This window comes from Anolis carolinensis, unplaced genomic scaffold (genome assembly GCF_035594765.1).
Source record: "Anolis carolinensis isolate JA03-04 unplaced genomic scaffold, rAnoCar3.1.pri scaffold_12, whole genome shotgun sequence".
In the NCBI taxonomy this organism is placed as follows: Eukaryota; Metazoa; Chordata; class Lepidosauria; order Squamata; family Dactyloidae; genus Anolis; species Anolis carolinensis.
This window is the reverse complement of record NW_026943823.1, coordinates 8,739,043-8,755,620: the sequence shown is the minus strand read 5'-3', so window position 1 is coordinate 8,755,620 and position 16,578 is coordinate 8,739,043. Positions and strand designations below refer to the sequence as shown.

Sequence of the window (16,578 nt, the reverse complement as noted above, 5' to 3'; positions counted from 1 at the left end):
TTTTTCTTATGTAAGACACCCCAAGTCCCTTCAGGGAGATGGAGGCGGGGTTCAAGAATATTATTATTTTATTATGACACAGCAAACAAGATAGATATGCTGGATTTCGTATCACAAAATCACAAGACGAACACTTCCCAAGTGTCTAGGACTTTGTGATGAATTTTCGGATGATGCGTGCAGATCCCAGTAGGGTGGCCTTTTGCAGTTGGCATCTTCAGGGAGATGGAGGCAGGGTACAAGAATATTATTATTATTATTCTCATAGTATATTGGCAAGTTACCCATTGTCCTGAGATACTGTTGTGCTGCCATTGCAACACCTGATGGGCCACAATCTTTCCACCCCAAATGTAACTCGAAGGAGATAAAATACAGCAAGGAACACAAAAATTTTGTAAACAAGTATATTTCTAACAGGCTCCAAGAGAAATCACGACAAGCAGACTTCGAAGATAAATTAAGTTCAGGAGGATAAGGCTGTCCGAATCTATTTTATCCAATTAGAAGAACAATTTCCCCCCTTTACTACATGATGCTAAATTCAAGGCTAAATTCAGTAGAACTACACAGGTCAAGCATGCAAATACAAATAGCGTTGAGTTGTCTGTAAAACTTATGCCAAAGTGCAGCGAGCAACTCAAACTCATAACTGTTCTTTCCGGATCGCAAAAGTGTGCAAATGGAAGAAAAACTCAAGATAGCGTGTGCTGGCAACAGAGGAATAATGTCGTATTTTCTCCTAGGGACTGTCAATGATAGTGAGCTCAAGAAGAGCAGGGCTGGTCCTTCCAAAGAGCTTCAAAACGAAGACTCGTCCCCAAGAGAGCTTATCTCAGGCATATAGCTGGATGTGTCCTCCGAGTCTACTGTCTCACCTGAGGGCTCTTCTTCCAGCTCCGATGGCTCCTGGTCACTGTAGGACTTGCTCATTTCACTTTCTAAGCTTTCCTGCAAAGAACTTTGAGGAGGCCCTTCGCTCTCAGGTTCCACCACCTCTGCCATGTCCTCCACCTGATCCATGACTAAATTGGCCAGGGATCTTCGAGAGGCGGTTGACCGTCTTCCACTGACCTTCAGTCTTGGAGAGAAACCGAGACTGGCCATGGACTCATTGGCCTTTGGGGTTGACATACAGATCCTACCTATGTTGTTCAAGGCTGATATTTTCTCATGTTCACTATCATCAAGTTCTGTAACAGAATCATGTTGCTCCTCTTCATCGTCTGAAACTATTCTTCTAATTGGCTTCTTCTTATATCTAAGAGAAATCTCACTGTTGTCCATTGAAGCATCAGAAAGTCTATTAAAGCCTTCCATAAGTGGAGACCCCATCATATCTTTCCTAGGCTGAAGGCTTCCATTGCCTTCGTTTCCTCCAGCCCAAGAATGAGATGCAGAGCTATGGTGACTGTCCAGCTGCAGCTGAAATCCTTCATTTTCTGTTTCCTCCAGTGACATTTCTTCTCCTAAAGCAACTTGCAGACCATCTTCAGAATCATCTAAGACAAGGTTGAAATCAGTTTGGTATGGGGAAGGAGTCGTGAAGGATTCCTCTTCCAGCATAATTTCAGATTTCTGCACTGCACTGCACTTTGAGGTATTATTGGCATGTGGCTGAAATGGCACTGAAGTATCTAACTCATAAATTTCACTAGCTTCTTCATGCAGTTTTTTAACATCAGATGTTAGTTCAGTCTTAGTTAGTTTCTCATCATCACTGGAGGCAGATAACTGGTGCAATGGTTCCACTTGGACATCATCAAACTTGACGCTTGCTTCAGCAGATAGATCACAGGGAATTGTTTGGGATTCAGGACTGCGATTTTCCTCATAAGATAATGAGAGAGCAGCAAGAAAAGATGGCATCCTTTTCGAATCACTGTTTTGCTGTAATTGGGGTGAATTGCATTCCTCATTCTTAGCAAGAGATATGTCCATGTCGGATTTGTTGTCCACATCTAGGGCAAGCGGATCATGGGAGGTTGGACTGAATTCTGGATGGTAACTCTGCTTTTTGGCTTGAGGAAAAGGGGACATGGTGCTTTGATCTTGCTCTTGTTTACATTCTCGTAGCCTGGGTGATCTGCAATCTTCACTCTTGAAAACAGATACATCCATGTCAGATTTGTTCCAAAGCTGTTCATTGTCAACATCTTGGGCAAGCGGATCACTGGAGATCATCTGGAGTTCTGGGTGGGAATTCTCCTTGTTAGAGAAGGAGTTGGATCGAGGCAAAGGGGACATGGTCCTCTGATCATGCTCTTGCTCATATGCTTGTAGCCTGGCTGGTTTGTCTTCCTTCTTCTTGGAAAGGGATACATCCATGTTAGATATGTCCTGAAGTATTTGTTCGTCATCCACATCCTCAATAACTAGACTTGCCATTTTAGAGCTTACATTGATAATGTGACAATCACTGCCCTCATCACTCATGTTGTCATCTTCATTATCAGTTACAAGATCAACCACTCCATCACTTGTGGGTTGAACTGGTGCAGGTGAGACATGATTCTGAGGAGGTCTGGGTGTTTTCTTCTTTGGCTGGGTAGATAATTCCGTTTCTCTCAGCCACGCTCCTTCGGTTGTGTTTCCCATGCTTTCTACCAACTGGTCTTTCAATTGTGACTCTAGCTGCACCAACTCCTGGGCTTTCTGTACTCTGTGTTCAATGTATCGGTGATCTTCTTCATTCTCTGCTTCATCTTCGTTAACCGTTTCATGCGTATACATCAAATCATGGTCTGAGATGCCAAATATTTCCAACGAGTGGAGGTACGCAATATGCTCGTCCAGCTGAGTGTCCGTCTTCCTTTGGGAGGAATGCAAGGACTGCAATTGGAGTTGTGTCGATGAGCTTCGGGGGTCTTCCAGCGTGAAGAGCTCTCTCAGTTCTTGGTTACTGAAATATCTGTATGGGTTCTTCTTCTCGCCTGTGCTTTGGCGGATTAGCGAGTCCTTGAAGACTTGCCTGCGATAGATTTTCTCTTCGACCGTCCCGCAGGTAATGAGCCGGTAGATCACCACGTTGGCTTTTTGCCCAATTCTATAAGCTCTGTCTACAGCCTGAGCATCTGTAGCTGGATTCCAGCTAGGATCAAAGATCACCACTCTGGTTGCGGCCGTTAAGGTTAAGCCAACTCCACCGACTTGGGTCGTGAGCAAAAAGACGGAGTATTCGCTGTTCTTCTGAAACATCCCAATTCTTTTTTCTCGCTCCGTCAAATGAGTCACCGTTCCGTCGATGCGCATGAGCTTGAAGCGCCTGCGAGTTAAAATGCGCTCAATAATGTCTAGCATTTTCCTTGACTGAGAGAACACAAGCGTCCTATGGCCCTCTTCTTGCAGTCGGTCCAGCAGGGCCACAAGGAAAAGCAACTTTCCAGACTCCTCAATCAGAACCTGATCAGAAAGGTGTTCAATGTTCTGGTGCAGAACGTCATTGGCTTCGTTTTCATCCCCATCCAGGTCATAACAACTGGATGTTTCCAGACCAAGTTGGCTGCAGGCTCTTGCAGATAACAATCTGGGGTGATCGCAGAGCTTCTTGAGGATATTCAGTTCAGCCAACGGAGACCTTGTTGTCATCAGCAACTCCTTGATATGATCCAAAGAAATGAATTTCCTGTATATCTCTTCTTGTATGGGTGCCAAGTACACCCATACGATGAAGTCATTTTTTCTGGGGAGAGATGGCATCGGAGGAGCCGCATCCTTACTTTGAAGGGCAGGAAGATTGCTTTTCTGTTCAAGATTAACTGTCTTCTTTAGCTCGTCTTTGCTGCGTCTCAGGAAATAGGGCTTGATGATGGACATCAGGTTTTCAGAGATCTTAAGGCCCAGCGCCTTCTCTCCTGGCGTCGCATCCTTCGCTCTGGCTCTTGTGATCGGGTTCTCGTATTCCATCCGAAAGGTTTTCATGGTCCCAAGGAGTGAGCCTTGACAAGCAAAGTCAAAGAGGGCCCAGAGTTCTTTCAGGTTATTTTGGACCGGGGTCCCTGTGAGGAGGATACGGTTTTTGGAAGGAATGGCGTGCACCGATTTAGTCGTTTTGGCCGATGGAGTTTTAATTTTATGCGCTTCGTCAAGAATGGCATAGTCCCAAACAAACTCCTTATTGCCAAAGCTGGCGAGCTGCTGCCAATTGTTGAGCACCATCTGGTACGTTGTGAGTAGGATACCATGCCTCCTCTGGATCCACTCAAGATTTCTGTTGCGTTCAGCTATACAGGTCCCGTGAAAGACTTTCACCCGCAGCCCTGGAGTCCAGCTGGCAAACTCTTTCGTCCAGTTGCTGATGAGGGTGGTTGGCACAATTAGCAGCACAGATTTGATATGTTCCTCATCAAACATGCCTGAAAGGAAAGCAATGATCTGAATGGTCTTGCCCAGGCCCATGTCGTCTGCCAAGATGCCCCCTTTCTTTCCATCTCTGTACAAGCCGTACAAGAAGGCCACCCCTTCTCTCTGGTGCTCAAAGAGCTTGTCGTACATTTCCCCGTACATCATCAGGCCGCTCTGACACACATCCACAAAGCTATCCTCCTCCTCCTGGTCCAGGGCCAAAGAAGCCAAGGCTTCCTCCATCTTTTTGATGTTCTTCGTCAGCTTTTCACTGGGATGGATTGCTAAAGCTTGTCTGAACAGTCGGATGGATTCCTCCAGGTTCCCATCACGGGCCTCTTGCTTTCCTTTGGAGACATATCTGTAAAACATAATGCCGTTCACCAAGTCAGAAACCTCCCAAACAAAGAATAAGGAAAGCATTCAAGGTCTTGAGATAAAGGCTAACTGGTTTTTTAAATGGGTAACACAGGGGGCTCCTTCTTTGGAGGCTTTTAAGCAGAAACTGGATGGCCATCTGTCAGGGGTGCTTTGAATGTGATTTCCTGCTTCTCAGCAGGGGGTTAGACTGGATAGCCCATGAGGTCTCTTCCAACTCTATGATTCTAAATACAGTAAAGTCTCACTTATCCAACATAAACGGGCCGGCAGGACATTGCATAAGCGAAAATGTTGGATAATAAAGAGGGATTAAGGAAAAGCCTATTAAACCTCAAATTACATTATGATTTTACAAATTAAGCACCAAAACATCATATTTTACATCAAACTGACAGAGAAAGCAATTCAATACACAGTAACGTTACAGTAGAGTCTTACTTATCCAACATAAATGGGCCAGCAGAACGTTGGATAAGCGAATATGTTGGATAATAAGGAGAGATTAAGGAAAAGCCTATTAAACATCAAATTAGGTTATGATTTTACAAATTAAGCACCAAAACATCATGCTATACAACAAATTTGACAGAAAAAGTAGTTCAATACACAGTAATGCTATGTAGTAATTACTGTATTTACGAATTTAGCACCAAAATATCACCATGTATTGAAAACTGACTACAAAAATGCGTTGGATAATCCAGAACATTGGATAAGCGAATGTTGGATAAGTGAGACTCTACTGTATGTAGTAATTACTGTATTCACAAATTTAGCACTAAAACATCGCAATGTATTGAAAACATAGACTCCAAAAACATTGGTTACTAACAAATTGACTACAAATAAAGATAGAAATGCATAAAATAAACTTACAATACCAATACTGTTGAAAATTAAATCCACAAAAGGTTCAGTCCTTGCTGCCTAGAGAAATAGTTGTGGATCTGGGCAAAGAGGCAGAATGTGTTGGATAATCCAGAACGTTTGATAAGCGAATGTTGGATAAGTGAAACTCTACTGTATATAAAAAGACTTACATAATGATCTACATAGCTTTCAAAAATAATGTGGGGCAACTAAATATATTTTTTAATCATTTCCCAGTTTTCTTGGATGACCTTGGTTGTTTGCAAGCAGGTACGTCAATTTATCCATGTTCATTATTTCTAGGATCTTATTAAGAAAAAAGAAGAAAATGGGTTCCTTGGAACTACAAAGACAATTATCCACTTATTACAACAATACAGCTTATCCAACATAAATGGGCCGGCAGAACGTTGGATAAGTGAATATGTTGGATAATAAGGAGAGATTAAGAAAAAGCCTATTAAATATCAAAATAAGTTATGATTTTACAAATTAAGCACCAAAACATCATGTTATACAACAAATTTGACAGAAAAAGTAGTTTTGAAAACATTGACTACAAAAATGCGTTGGATAATCCAGAATGTTGGATAAGCTAGTGTTGGATAAGTGAGTACTGTATTATTACTATCATGTAATACAATATTATAATACACTTATAATTGTATATGATATATTACATGTAATATTACTAATAATATTGTGGTATAGTACAATATAGTAATATATAATGTAATATTGTGCTATGCTAATATAATATATTTTATGTACAGCAGAGTCTCACTTATCCAACGTTCTGGATTATCCAATGCATTTTTGTAGTCAATGTTTTAACTATATTGTGATATTTTGGTGCTAAATTCGTAAATACAGTAATTGCTACATAGCATTACTGCGTATTGAACTGAGTATACCTGCCACAGATGTGGGCGAAACATCAGGAGAGAATGCTTCTGGAACATGTCCAGACAGCCCGGAAAACTCACAGAAACTCATTATTATTATTATTATTATTATTATTACCGTCGTCATTACTATTATTAGGATGTAGCCAAAACCCAGCATTGCCTTTACCTCCGGTACTGCTCCACTGGGTCCTCCATGATAGTCCAAAATGAAGAAACGAAACTCCCGCTCCACTCGTTGTAAAACGTTCAAATTTCCGCGCCAGCCTCGTCCCTCTCGCGCCTGCGGCCAATCACCGAGCGGCTCTTGGCTGATTGGTGGAGATTCCGCCAATCAGGTCGCTTCACACACAGGGCCGGTGACGTCATTGAGGAAGCAAACTTCTCCCTTTTCCTGGCAGTTGCCAAATCCCAGGCCTCTTCCATTCCACGCGGGTGAATCAAATCCCATGTTATCTGCTTTGAACTGGAATATATGGCAGTGTGGACTCGGATATTGTGGGATTTCCTGCCTTGATATTCTGGGTTATAGGGCAGTGTGGAAGGGCCCTGGAATATATTTACATTATTGGGTTGTTGTATGTCTTTCGGGCTGTGTGGCCTTGTTCCAGAAGCATTCTCTCCTGACGTTTCGCCCACATCTATGGCAGGCATCCTCAGAGGTTGTGAGGTATGGATAAACTAAGTAAGGAAAGGAAAGAATATATATCTGTAGAGTCCAGGGTGTGGCAAGAGTCCTTTGTCACTGGGAAGCCAGCATTAATGTTTCAGTTAATCACCCTAATTAGCATTGGAAAGGTTTTTGTCTTATTATTATTAATTATTATTATCATTAATTCTGCAAAAACAATGCAAGAATTTTGCAACGACCCTGTAGTTACCTCCTTCTCCCTCTAGGGGGAGTGTGTTAATGAAACAAAACAAGCGTATTGAGGATGACGTCACCAGGCGAGGCGGAGTGTGTGTGTGTGTGAGAGAGAAATAGCGTTGTCATTGGCTAAGAGGTGTGCGCGCATGCGCAGTCCTGGATCTCCCCTTTTTTTGTATTTGTATTGCTTTGTTTCCCTTCAGTGTGTCAGCTGCTCCACGTGACAGGATGTTGGGGGTGGGCTCTGAGAGTGCCTGGGCGGCGGCAGCCGGAAGGAGGAAGCAGGAAGTGGCATCGCTGAGGGAAAAGGCACAAACAACCGGGCCTTGTTTCGGGAGCAGCGCTGGAAGGGGCTCAACTCTGTTCCTGAGGCCGGATTTGAAGCGCCGCCATGTCCAGCATGGAGAGTATCCTTTGGGGCTCCTTGAAAAGGATCTGAAGGGAGGAGAGAAGGCCTCGATTGGGAGAGAGAGGAAAGGGAGATGTTTACTAGCATGGCTCTGAAGGCTCTTGATAGCAGTGCTTCTCAACCTGTGGGTCACCAGATGTTTCACTGTTTCACCAGCTTCACTGGCTGCCATTTACTTTCCGGGCCCAAATCAAGGTGCAGGTTATCACCTACAAAGCCCTAAACGATTTGGGACCCACCTACCTTAGAGACCGCATCTCCCCCTATAAACCCACACGTTCTCTTCGCTCGTCGGGGGAGGCCCTTCTCTCGCTCCCACCACCCTCACAGTCGCGGTTGGTGGGGACGAGAGAGAGGGCCTTCTCCGTCGTGGCCCCCCGGCTTTGGAACTCTACCTAGAGAGATCAGGCAGGCCCCTACCCTCCTCTCCTTCCGGAAGAGCTTAAAAACCTGGCTGTTTCAAAAGGCCTTCGATGTTTAGTTGTTGCTGGATTGATCTATCTGTCCATTCCATAATAGTCCCATTGTTGTTGTCTTGTCATTTTATACCGCACTTTATTGTCCAACTGTGAAATTTCCTTTTCCCATTTCGTATCACTCTGCATTTCGCCTGGGATCTACGAATTAGTCTCCTGTTTTTAACACTGTATCCTGCTTGTTGATTTTAATGATTGTTTTTATTGATGTTGATGTTTTTTACTGGGATAATTGTTTTATTACGTTATTACTGTTTTGTTTGTTTTATCGGGCCTGGCCCCATGTAAGCCGCCCCGAGTCCCTTCGGGGATATGGGGCGGGGTATAAAAATAAAGTTATTATTATTATTATTATTATTTTGGCCTTCAACTCCCAGAAATCCTAACAGCGGTAAACTGGCTGGGATTTCTGGGAGTTGAAGGCCAAAACACTTGGGGACCCACAGGTTAAGAATCACTGCTTTATTTATTTTTGATATTTCTACCCCGCCCTTCTCCCCGAGGGGACTCAGGGCGGCTTACACAACTGGCAGGATCACTACCAGTATCTCATCTATATATATATAAAAGGGTAATGAAATTTCGGCCTAGGACAAAACAACAAAACTACGCATCCCAGAAACACTAAACTTACCGGCACAACCCCTCATCCATGCCTCTACGTTCATACAACAAAAAGAAAAGAAAAATAAAGTCCTAATTAGAGGGAGAGGAATAATTGTTTTTATCCAATTGCTGCCAGTTAGAGAGCTAAGCTCCGCCCACTTGGTCTCCTAGCAACCCACTCAGCCCAGGGGACAGGTAGAGTTAGGCTTCACTTAGGCCTCTTCCACACTGCCTATAAAATACAGATTATCTTATTTTAACTGGATTATATGGCAGTGTAGACTCAAGGCCCTTCCACACAGCTATATAACACATTTATAATGGACTTAATGTAAGGTAAAACCTTTACCCTTTACCTTAACTACCACCAATTCCTCAATACTTTATTTCCCATCCCACCATACTTCGCCACAGCAACGCGTGGCTGGGCAAAGCTAGTAATACAATAAAATAAAACAGTTAAAATAGTTAAATAATATAATAAAGCACAATATATAAAAGATTTTACACAGTGCAACTCCGAATATATATGCCAATCATCCATTAGACCTTGTGCAAGAGCCTTAATCCATGTCAACACTAACTGAGTTCCTTCATTAAACGCTTGCGCAGACAGCCAGGTCTTCAACTTCTTTCTAAACCCCAGAAGGGATGGAGCTTGCCGGATGTCACTGGGGAGGGAGTTCCACAGTTGAGGAGCCACCACCGAGAAGGCCCTGTCTCTCGTCCCCACCAGCCGCGCTTGTGAGGCAGGTGGGATTGAGAGCAGGGCCTCCCCGGATGATCTTAAGGTTCTCGTGGGCTGATAGGAGGAGATGCGTTCAGTCACGTAAGTTGGACCAGAACCGTTTAGGGCTTTGTAGGTCAAAACGAGCACTTTAAATTGGGCCCGGTAGCATATCAGCAGCCAGTGGAGCTGGCTTAACGGGGGTGGTACGCTCCCTGTAAGCCGCCCTAGTTATTAGTTTGGCTGCCCAGACTTTAAAGTCTTGTGTGGATTTAGAAGAATGTTTTTATTGATGTTGTCTGTATACACTGAATCATAGAATAATAGAGTTGGAAGATATGTATTTATTTATTTTATTTACATCACTTTTAGCCCACCTTTCTCCCTGAGTGGACTCAAAGCGGCTTACAATAAATAGGCAAAAATTCAATGCCTAAAAACAATGTCAAAAAAACAACAACAATTCATATAAAACAATCTACAAAACAACAATTCATATAAAACAGATACCATTACAAAATAAATCACATTATATAAAATTTTAAGCATGTCCAAGATTAGAATCCATTCATTCAGAATCCTCAATAAGTCTTCGTACAGGTCATGTAAAGTCCATGTTCTCATTCATTAAAAGCGTGCATGCACAGCCATGTCTTTAAGGCTTTCCTGAAGCCTAGGAGAGTTGGTATCTGCCGTATGTTGCTGGGGAGGGTGGACTGGATACCCCATGGGCCATCCAGTCCAACCCCCTGCCATGCAGGAAAAGCACAATTAAAGCAGCCCTAGCAGACTTGAGGAGGTCAAATGTGGTCCCTAACTATCTTCAACAAGGAGAAAATAGACATCCACATCTATGGCAGGCATCCTCAGAGGTTGTGAGGTATATTGGAAAAACTAAGCAATTAAGGTTTATATATCTGTGGAAGGTCCGGGGTGCTAATCAAGGTGATTAATTAAAACATTCACACTGGCCTCCAACAGAAAGAGTTTTTTTCTCCCACACTGGACCTTCCACAGGCCTTTTTGGACAGTGTGACATAAATTCAGATAACTAGAGAAGGCAGCTGTTCTTCTGTAGTGAGTTATCATTGAGGATAGGATTGTGATTGCAATGCATTGTCAAATCTAGCAATTCACTGATAGTATTTGGTGTTTAAAAGTTGAGGTTTCTTGGATAAAGTTTCTGGATGTCAGAGAGCCAGATTTTCCTAAACCTGAATGACAGAAAATCTCTTCAACTTGAAGTTTGCTGCCAAAGAGCTTAGCAGAAATGCCAAAAAATGTGATAAGGAAGAAAAACTTGAAAAGGCCAAAATTAAGAAGGTGAGACATTAAACTAATTTATTTTTCTTCTTTGGAATGTCTTTCATCTTGCTCTATCCATATGCATGAAAATTAAACACAGTTTCTGACTATGACATGCTTATATCAAAATCTGAAAACAAAACATTATTTTAGTTTACAGACAAATGTACGTATAGCATTCTGAGAGTTTGTTTCAGTACATTTGTATATCGACCTTGCACTTTTTAAACGGTAATCTAGCATATTCCTTGACTAGAAACTTAAAGGCTTAAAGAAATTGCTTTTTGGAAACTGCCGGTTCAGGGCTTTGGGTGAAAAACACTACTTTGTTTCACCTCTTTTTCAGAAAATGAATACTAAAATTCAAAAAGAAAATGCAGCTATCCTTTGCCATAAATTATCTTGCTGGCATGCAGATACTGCAGGCATCTGTCTGCTGAAAGCTAGGAGCTGTCAGGTTGCCATTCATTTAAAGTAGATGAAAGTCATGTTCTATTTTGTAATTAAAAGGCAATTCAGAAAGGCAACACTGAGGTTGCAAGAATACATGCAGAAAATGCAATCCGGCAGAAGAACCAGGCAATCAACTTCTTGCGCATGAGTGCGCGGGTGGATGCTGTAGCCGCAAGAGTTCAAACAGCAGTCACAATGGGCAAGGTAAGCTGCTTTCCTCCCTTTTAGTAACAAATACATGTTACCAGAAATTTCTATTTGTATTGACCATGGGATTGTGGAAAAGGACTGTAGCCAAGTGCTAGAGCAAACAGTTTTACATGCAGTAGTTGCAGGTCCAGTCCCTGAAAGTGTTCAAAGATGCCTACTGCAAGCCCTGGAGTGCTGTTGGTGGTCTCCATACACTACTGGGTGATGGCATGACTTGGTATAAGGCAGCTTCCTATATTGTACAGCATTTTACCGAGTTTATGGCCAAAAGCGATTAACATTTCGAATTACTTTAATCAAAAATGTGAACTAGGAAGATTTCTTTTGATATGCTCCCTTAAGAAGTAGTTCAGCAGTTTTAATAGTGACTAGTACTTATCAGTGTTATGTTTCTCTTTCTGCATTGGGTTTTGATTGTCAGTCTCCAAAACTGTACACAACAATCTAAAGATATCTTTGTTATATATGTTCCTCTTCTAGGTAACAAAGTCAATGGCCGGAGTTGTTAAATCTATGGATGCTACTTTGAAAAGCATGAACCTTGAAAAGGTACATTCATAAGTAAAAGTTAACCACTTTTTAAAACATTCCTGCTGCTATTTTGACTTGTTTTATATGATTGGATTGATACGTTTTGCTTTTCTACAGATATCTGCTTTGATGGACAAATTTGAACAGCAGTTTGAAACCTTAGACGTTCAGACGGCACAGATGGAGGATACAATGAGTAATACCACTACATTAACAACACCACAAGTAAGCTTTACGGGCCAAGTAGCTGATCAGTAGCATTTCTGCCAGAAAGTGGGGTATATATTTTGGGCATTTTCTGTCATTGGCCACTGTGAGAGGATGTAAAGGAAAAAATAGAAATGTTACTCTTTTAAAAGACTACATCATTTCAAATACCCCAGATATCATGGACACTAGCCATACATGTTATTGCTAGCCATGTTAGCCTGAAATATTTTTCCAGATTGTACCCAAGAGGCACTTGCTGCCTAGAACTGGACAATCCCTGTCTTATATGGGGAACAGTATAAATTTAGTAATCCCGTTAGTTGTCAAGTAAATGTAAAAAAATTTTGCAGAATCGTCCCCAATAATTTCTTACAGAAATTTATTCCTGTAGGGAATACATCACAGGAATGGTATTGGTGTTGATGATAGCATTGTTCTAATTGTAATAATAAAATAATGGAGGACAAAGTGGTAGTTAATTATTCCCCTTCTGTGTGTCTCTGTAATATTCAGAACTCCATCCCAAATAGTGGTGAAATCATTTGAAAATATTAAAACCATCATAGTAAAATATATTTTTTATCTTAGGATGATTAAGTAGGATTTATCGCAACCCTACACTTGTTAGTTCAGAAGCAATATCCACCTGGTCTTCAGAAAACTTCATAAGTAAACAGGCATAGGAATTAATGTGAAATATTTTTGGAAGCTGTCTTTCAAAAGATAAGATTTGCTGCGCAGAATGATTATATCTCCCCCTGGTGGTAAAAAACTTAAATTTCAAAAACCCAGAGAAAACTTCTGTTGTGCTGCTGTTCCTTTCAGTGTGATATTGTTGATGTCGTTTTTTTTTCTCTCCCCTCTAGAACCAGGTAGATCTACTTCTGCAGGAAATGGCAGATGAAGCTGGGTAAGTGGAAACATCTGACAAAAATGAAACTGAGCAAATGGCAGCAATGTCATAAAAGTTTAATTCACTAAAGATTCCTGTTATGGTCAGCATAGTGGAAAATGCATAGGGTTAATTATTTCATGATATATGGCACTGTGGTTTCGAAAAAATGCTGCCATTTTGAGAATTGTGATATTCCCTTGAGATAACTGAATTGAACTCAGTGAGGCTTGCTTTTAAGTAAACATACTAACATGTTTCCACTGCTATATTTAAATGGCTTGCCTCGTCATATTTTATAGTTGGGTAGTTTCATGTTGTATCATTTTAAAAGCTATTCTAAGTATATTTATTATATTTTAATCTATACTATTTAGTGTTTTTTAAACTTTTGTATTGTGCTTTTAAAACTTGAGAAAAGTGTGGGATCATTAGTCGTCTTGAGTCCCCACAGGGAGAAAAGCAGGGCATAAATGGAGTTTAATAATAATAATAAATCATTGATAGACTCCATAGGCAGATTTGTGAGAGAAGCTGGGATGCAAACAAAATGTATGCATTATCCTCAAATGAAATGACAGTTCCACAAAAAAGAATACACTGGGCTGATGTTAAAGGAAGCAACTGAAAGTGCAGTATATCCATATTACAAATCTGGGGTAGTATGTGAAGTACAGATAGAGTGATTGCTTCAGTTATTCTTCATGGCTGTGGCAAAGAGCAGGATGAGGCTCAGTTGAGTATATCAGTGAGAAATGCTTTCACTTTGTGGTGGGAAGAGTTCCTGAGGTATGGATTGCCTTCTAAATGCAACCTTTATGTTTACAATCATCTTTCTTTTCTCTTAAACTCTAGCCTTGACCTGAACATGGAGCTACCTCAGGGACAGACAGGGTCTGTGGGCACAAGTGTTGCTTCAACAGAACAGGTATACATACAATTCTTGCTATGCTTGTATTTCTTTCCCTGGTGACAGAACTAGATGCTATGTCCTTAGTGCCTGTATTTGAATGCTTTCTTTTGCCAACATGCAACTTGGCTAGTTAGAGAGTTAAAAAGAAGGCAGTTGCTTTTCTGTTCTCACTCTAGTTCTTGAATTTGTCATAATTCCTATCCATTGTCCTGTTTATTTTGTATTGTGTTTGGTATAATTTTGAGCCTGCTGGAAAAATTAGTGAATTCAGCTAACCTTGACTCATCTGATTTCTGAAATGTCGATCATTAATCTTGGTATAGTTTTGCCTAAGCTAGGTTTCATTCAGTTTTATTACTACCAAATGGATGGCTTCTTTTCCTTAAGTAGGAGTTGATTAAATGGTTTCTAATTCTGCAGGATGAGCTCTCACAAAGACTGGCACGCCTTCGGGATCAAGTGTAGCAGGAAGCGTTGGATCTCTTTCCTTCTCCATGTGCATCCAAAGCATTCTGTGCACATAAAGCAGAACCCGACTAGAGTCTCTGTCTCTAACCTGTCTAAATATTTAAATCACAGACTAATGGGTATGTGTTGTGTTTCTTTCTTTCTGCGCTTTCTATAAAAAAAAATAACACAAAGGTGGTGTGTCCTTCGGTGTATTTTCTAGTTCTGTATAATACCCTTTTGAAGCTGAGGCTTATATTTTTGCAGAGTCCCAGATTAACGTTTCACTCTTACAAAGTATCACTGAAAGGAAAGCTATATAAGGGAGTATATATCCTAACTTATATAGCGGGGTTTTAAAATTATAAACCATGTTTATTGTTGAATTACAATGTTCATCACATCATCACACTAAATACTTCAAGGAAAAACCAGACAATACACAATATTTATGTGTATGTGTGTTTGTGTATTGTTAAACATCACTGAATCATCTTTTCATGTCTCTCCAAAACAAATATGCTTGTAGTCAAACGCAAATCAAAATTATAGTTGCTACTTTGTCCTCATCACTGAAAGTTGGCATTGTCACTTCGGTATTGATGGAATAAAATATATTTTTCAACAATGTTGCTGAGTTTCCCTTAAAATACATATCACAGTTGTCTTGAGTTTTTAGGACTATGTCTTAATTCAATTAAAGTGCCAGCTTGTAAATATTTTTACTGTGTGACAGAACTGCATTTGATGATGATGTTGTTGTTGTTGTTGTTATGAAAGGGCCAGAAGGGTTACACTGATGTTTCATAAAGGAAAATGACTTTCTCAAAACTATGCTTAAAACTGATTGCATCTTGAAAAAATAAGGAAAATTGAATATAAAAATGTATCCTGTGATTTTTAATTTGTGCATTAGATTAGATGCAAAGGTATCTAATTACAGATTCCTATAGTACTTTGATATTATGTGAAAGGTGGCATAGCGAGTTAAACCGCTGAGCTGCTGAACTTGCTGACTGAAAGGTCAGTGATTCAAATCTGGCGAGTGGGGTGAGCTCCCGCTGTTAGTGCCAGCTTCTGCCAACCTGGCAGTTCAAAAACATGCAAATGTGAGTAGATCAATAGGTACTGCTCCAGTGGGAAGATAATGGCGCTCCATGCAGTCATGCTGGCCACATGTCTACGGACAACGCCAGCTCGTCGGCTTAGAAATGGAGATGAGTACCAACCCCTAGAGTCGGACACGACTAGACTTAATGTCAGGGGAAAAACCTTTACCTTTAGCTATGCTAGATAGCCTACAAATAACTATCAGGAACTAGACTTTGATTTGCCGATTCAGTACTTTCAATTTGGATTCAGGTCCACATTTGAAGAGAATGTCCAGTATAAATGTCTCCTCTTTGAGCTTAATGCAGGGATGAACAAAGTGTGATCCATGGGCTGCATGCAGTTGCCAGGATTATTTTCAAACCCCACAGGGGCTCTTAATGGCAAAAAGAAAGGAAGAAATTGATCCAAAATGCTCCATAGAGACCATGGTAGAAATGTAAGTGGCATTTCTACCATGTATGGAGCTCCCATGAGAAATAATGTGATTTGTCCATGTCTCCACTGAGTTTTCATGGCCAAGGAGGGATTTTAACCCAGATTTATAGAGTTGTGATTCAGTGCTCAAAACGGCTACACCACACTTCCTTGAAACTTCTATCTTCCCTCACAATTAACCATCTGTGTTTTTTGTCACTGAGAATTGCCTGGTCTTCAATTGCAGTGAAAACTTCAGAATAAAAATTCTGTATAATCAGGCATCCTCAGCTACTTCTCGCTTTTTGCCAGTAGAACCAGTAGAGGGGAGTAGAAGGCCTGTTCTTTATGGGTAAAGTTTACTTAAATAATCCAGCAAGGTATTTCAGAAACATCTCCCTTCCATCCCACTGAGTTTAGCTTACAAATTAATGATGGAAAACCTTTGGACCTGCTGATACTTTGGTCTTCAACTGTCAGAAGCCCCATCCAGGTTGCTCAGCA

At 41.0% G+C, this 16,578-nt stretch overlaps 2 protein-coding genes across 2 annotated transcripts; one reads left to right on the top strand and one right to left on the bottom strand.

Moving 5' to 3' along the window:
- Window positions 1-393: 393 nt before the first annotated feature.
- Window positions 394-6,779, bottom strand: LOC100563247 (DNA excision repair protein ERCC-6-like). Its single transcript, XM_003227799.3, has 2 exons — window positions 6,670-6,779; window positions 394-4,705 (listed from the first exon to the last, which is right to left on the bottom strand). Exons 1-2 carry the CDS (start codon window positions 6,696-6,698, stop codon window positions 802-804), a joined length of 3,933 nt encoding a protein of 1,310 aa, XP_003227847.1. The 5' UTR covers window positions 6,699-6,779; the 3' UTR covers window positions 394-801.
- An 819-nt stretch (window positions 6,780-7,598) lies between these two features.
- On the top strand, window positions 7,599-15,175 carry chmp1b (charged multivesicular body protein 1B). Its single transcript, XM_003227792.4, has 8 exons — window positions 7,599-7,775; window positions 10,812-10,909; window positions 11,402-11,548; window positions 12,035-12,103; window positions 12,203-12,310; window positions 13,162-13,205; window positions 14,043-14,115; window positions 14,521-15,175. Exons 1-8 carry the CDS (start codon window positions 7,760-7,762, stop codon window positions 14,563-14,565), a joined length of 600 nt encoding a protein of 199 aa, XP_003227840.1. The 5' UTR covers window positions 7,599-7,759; the 3' UTR covers window positions 14,566-15,175.
- The last annotated feature ends 1,403 nt before the right edge of the window (window positions 15,176-16,578 follow it).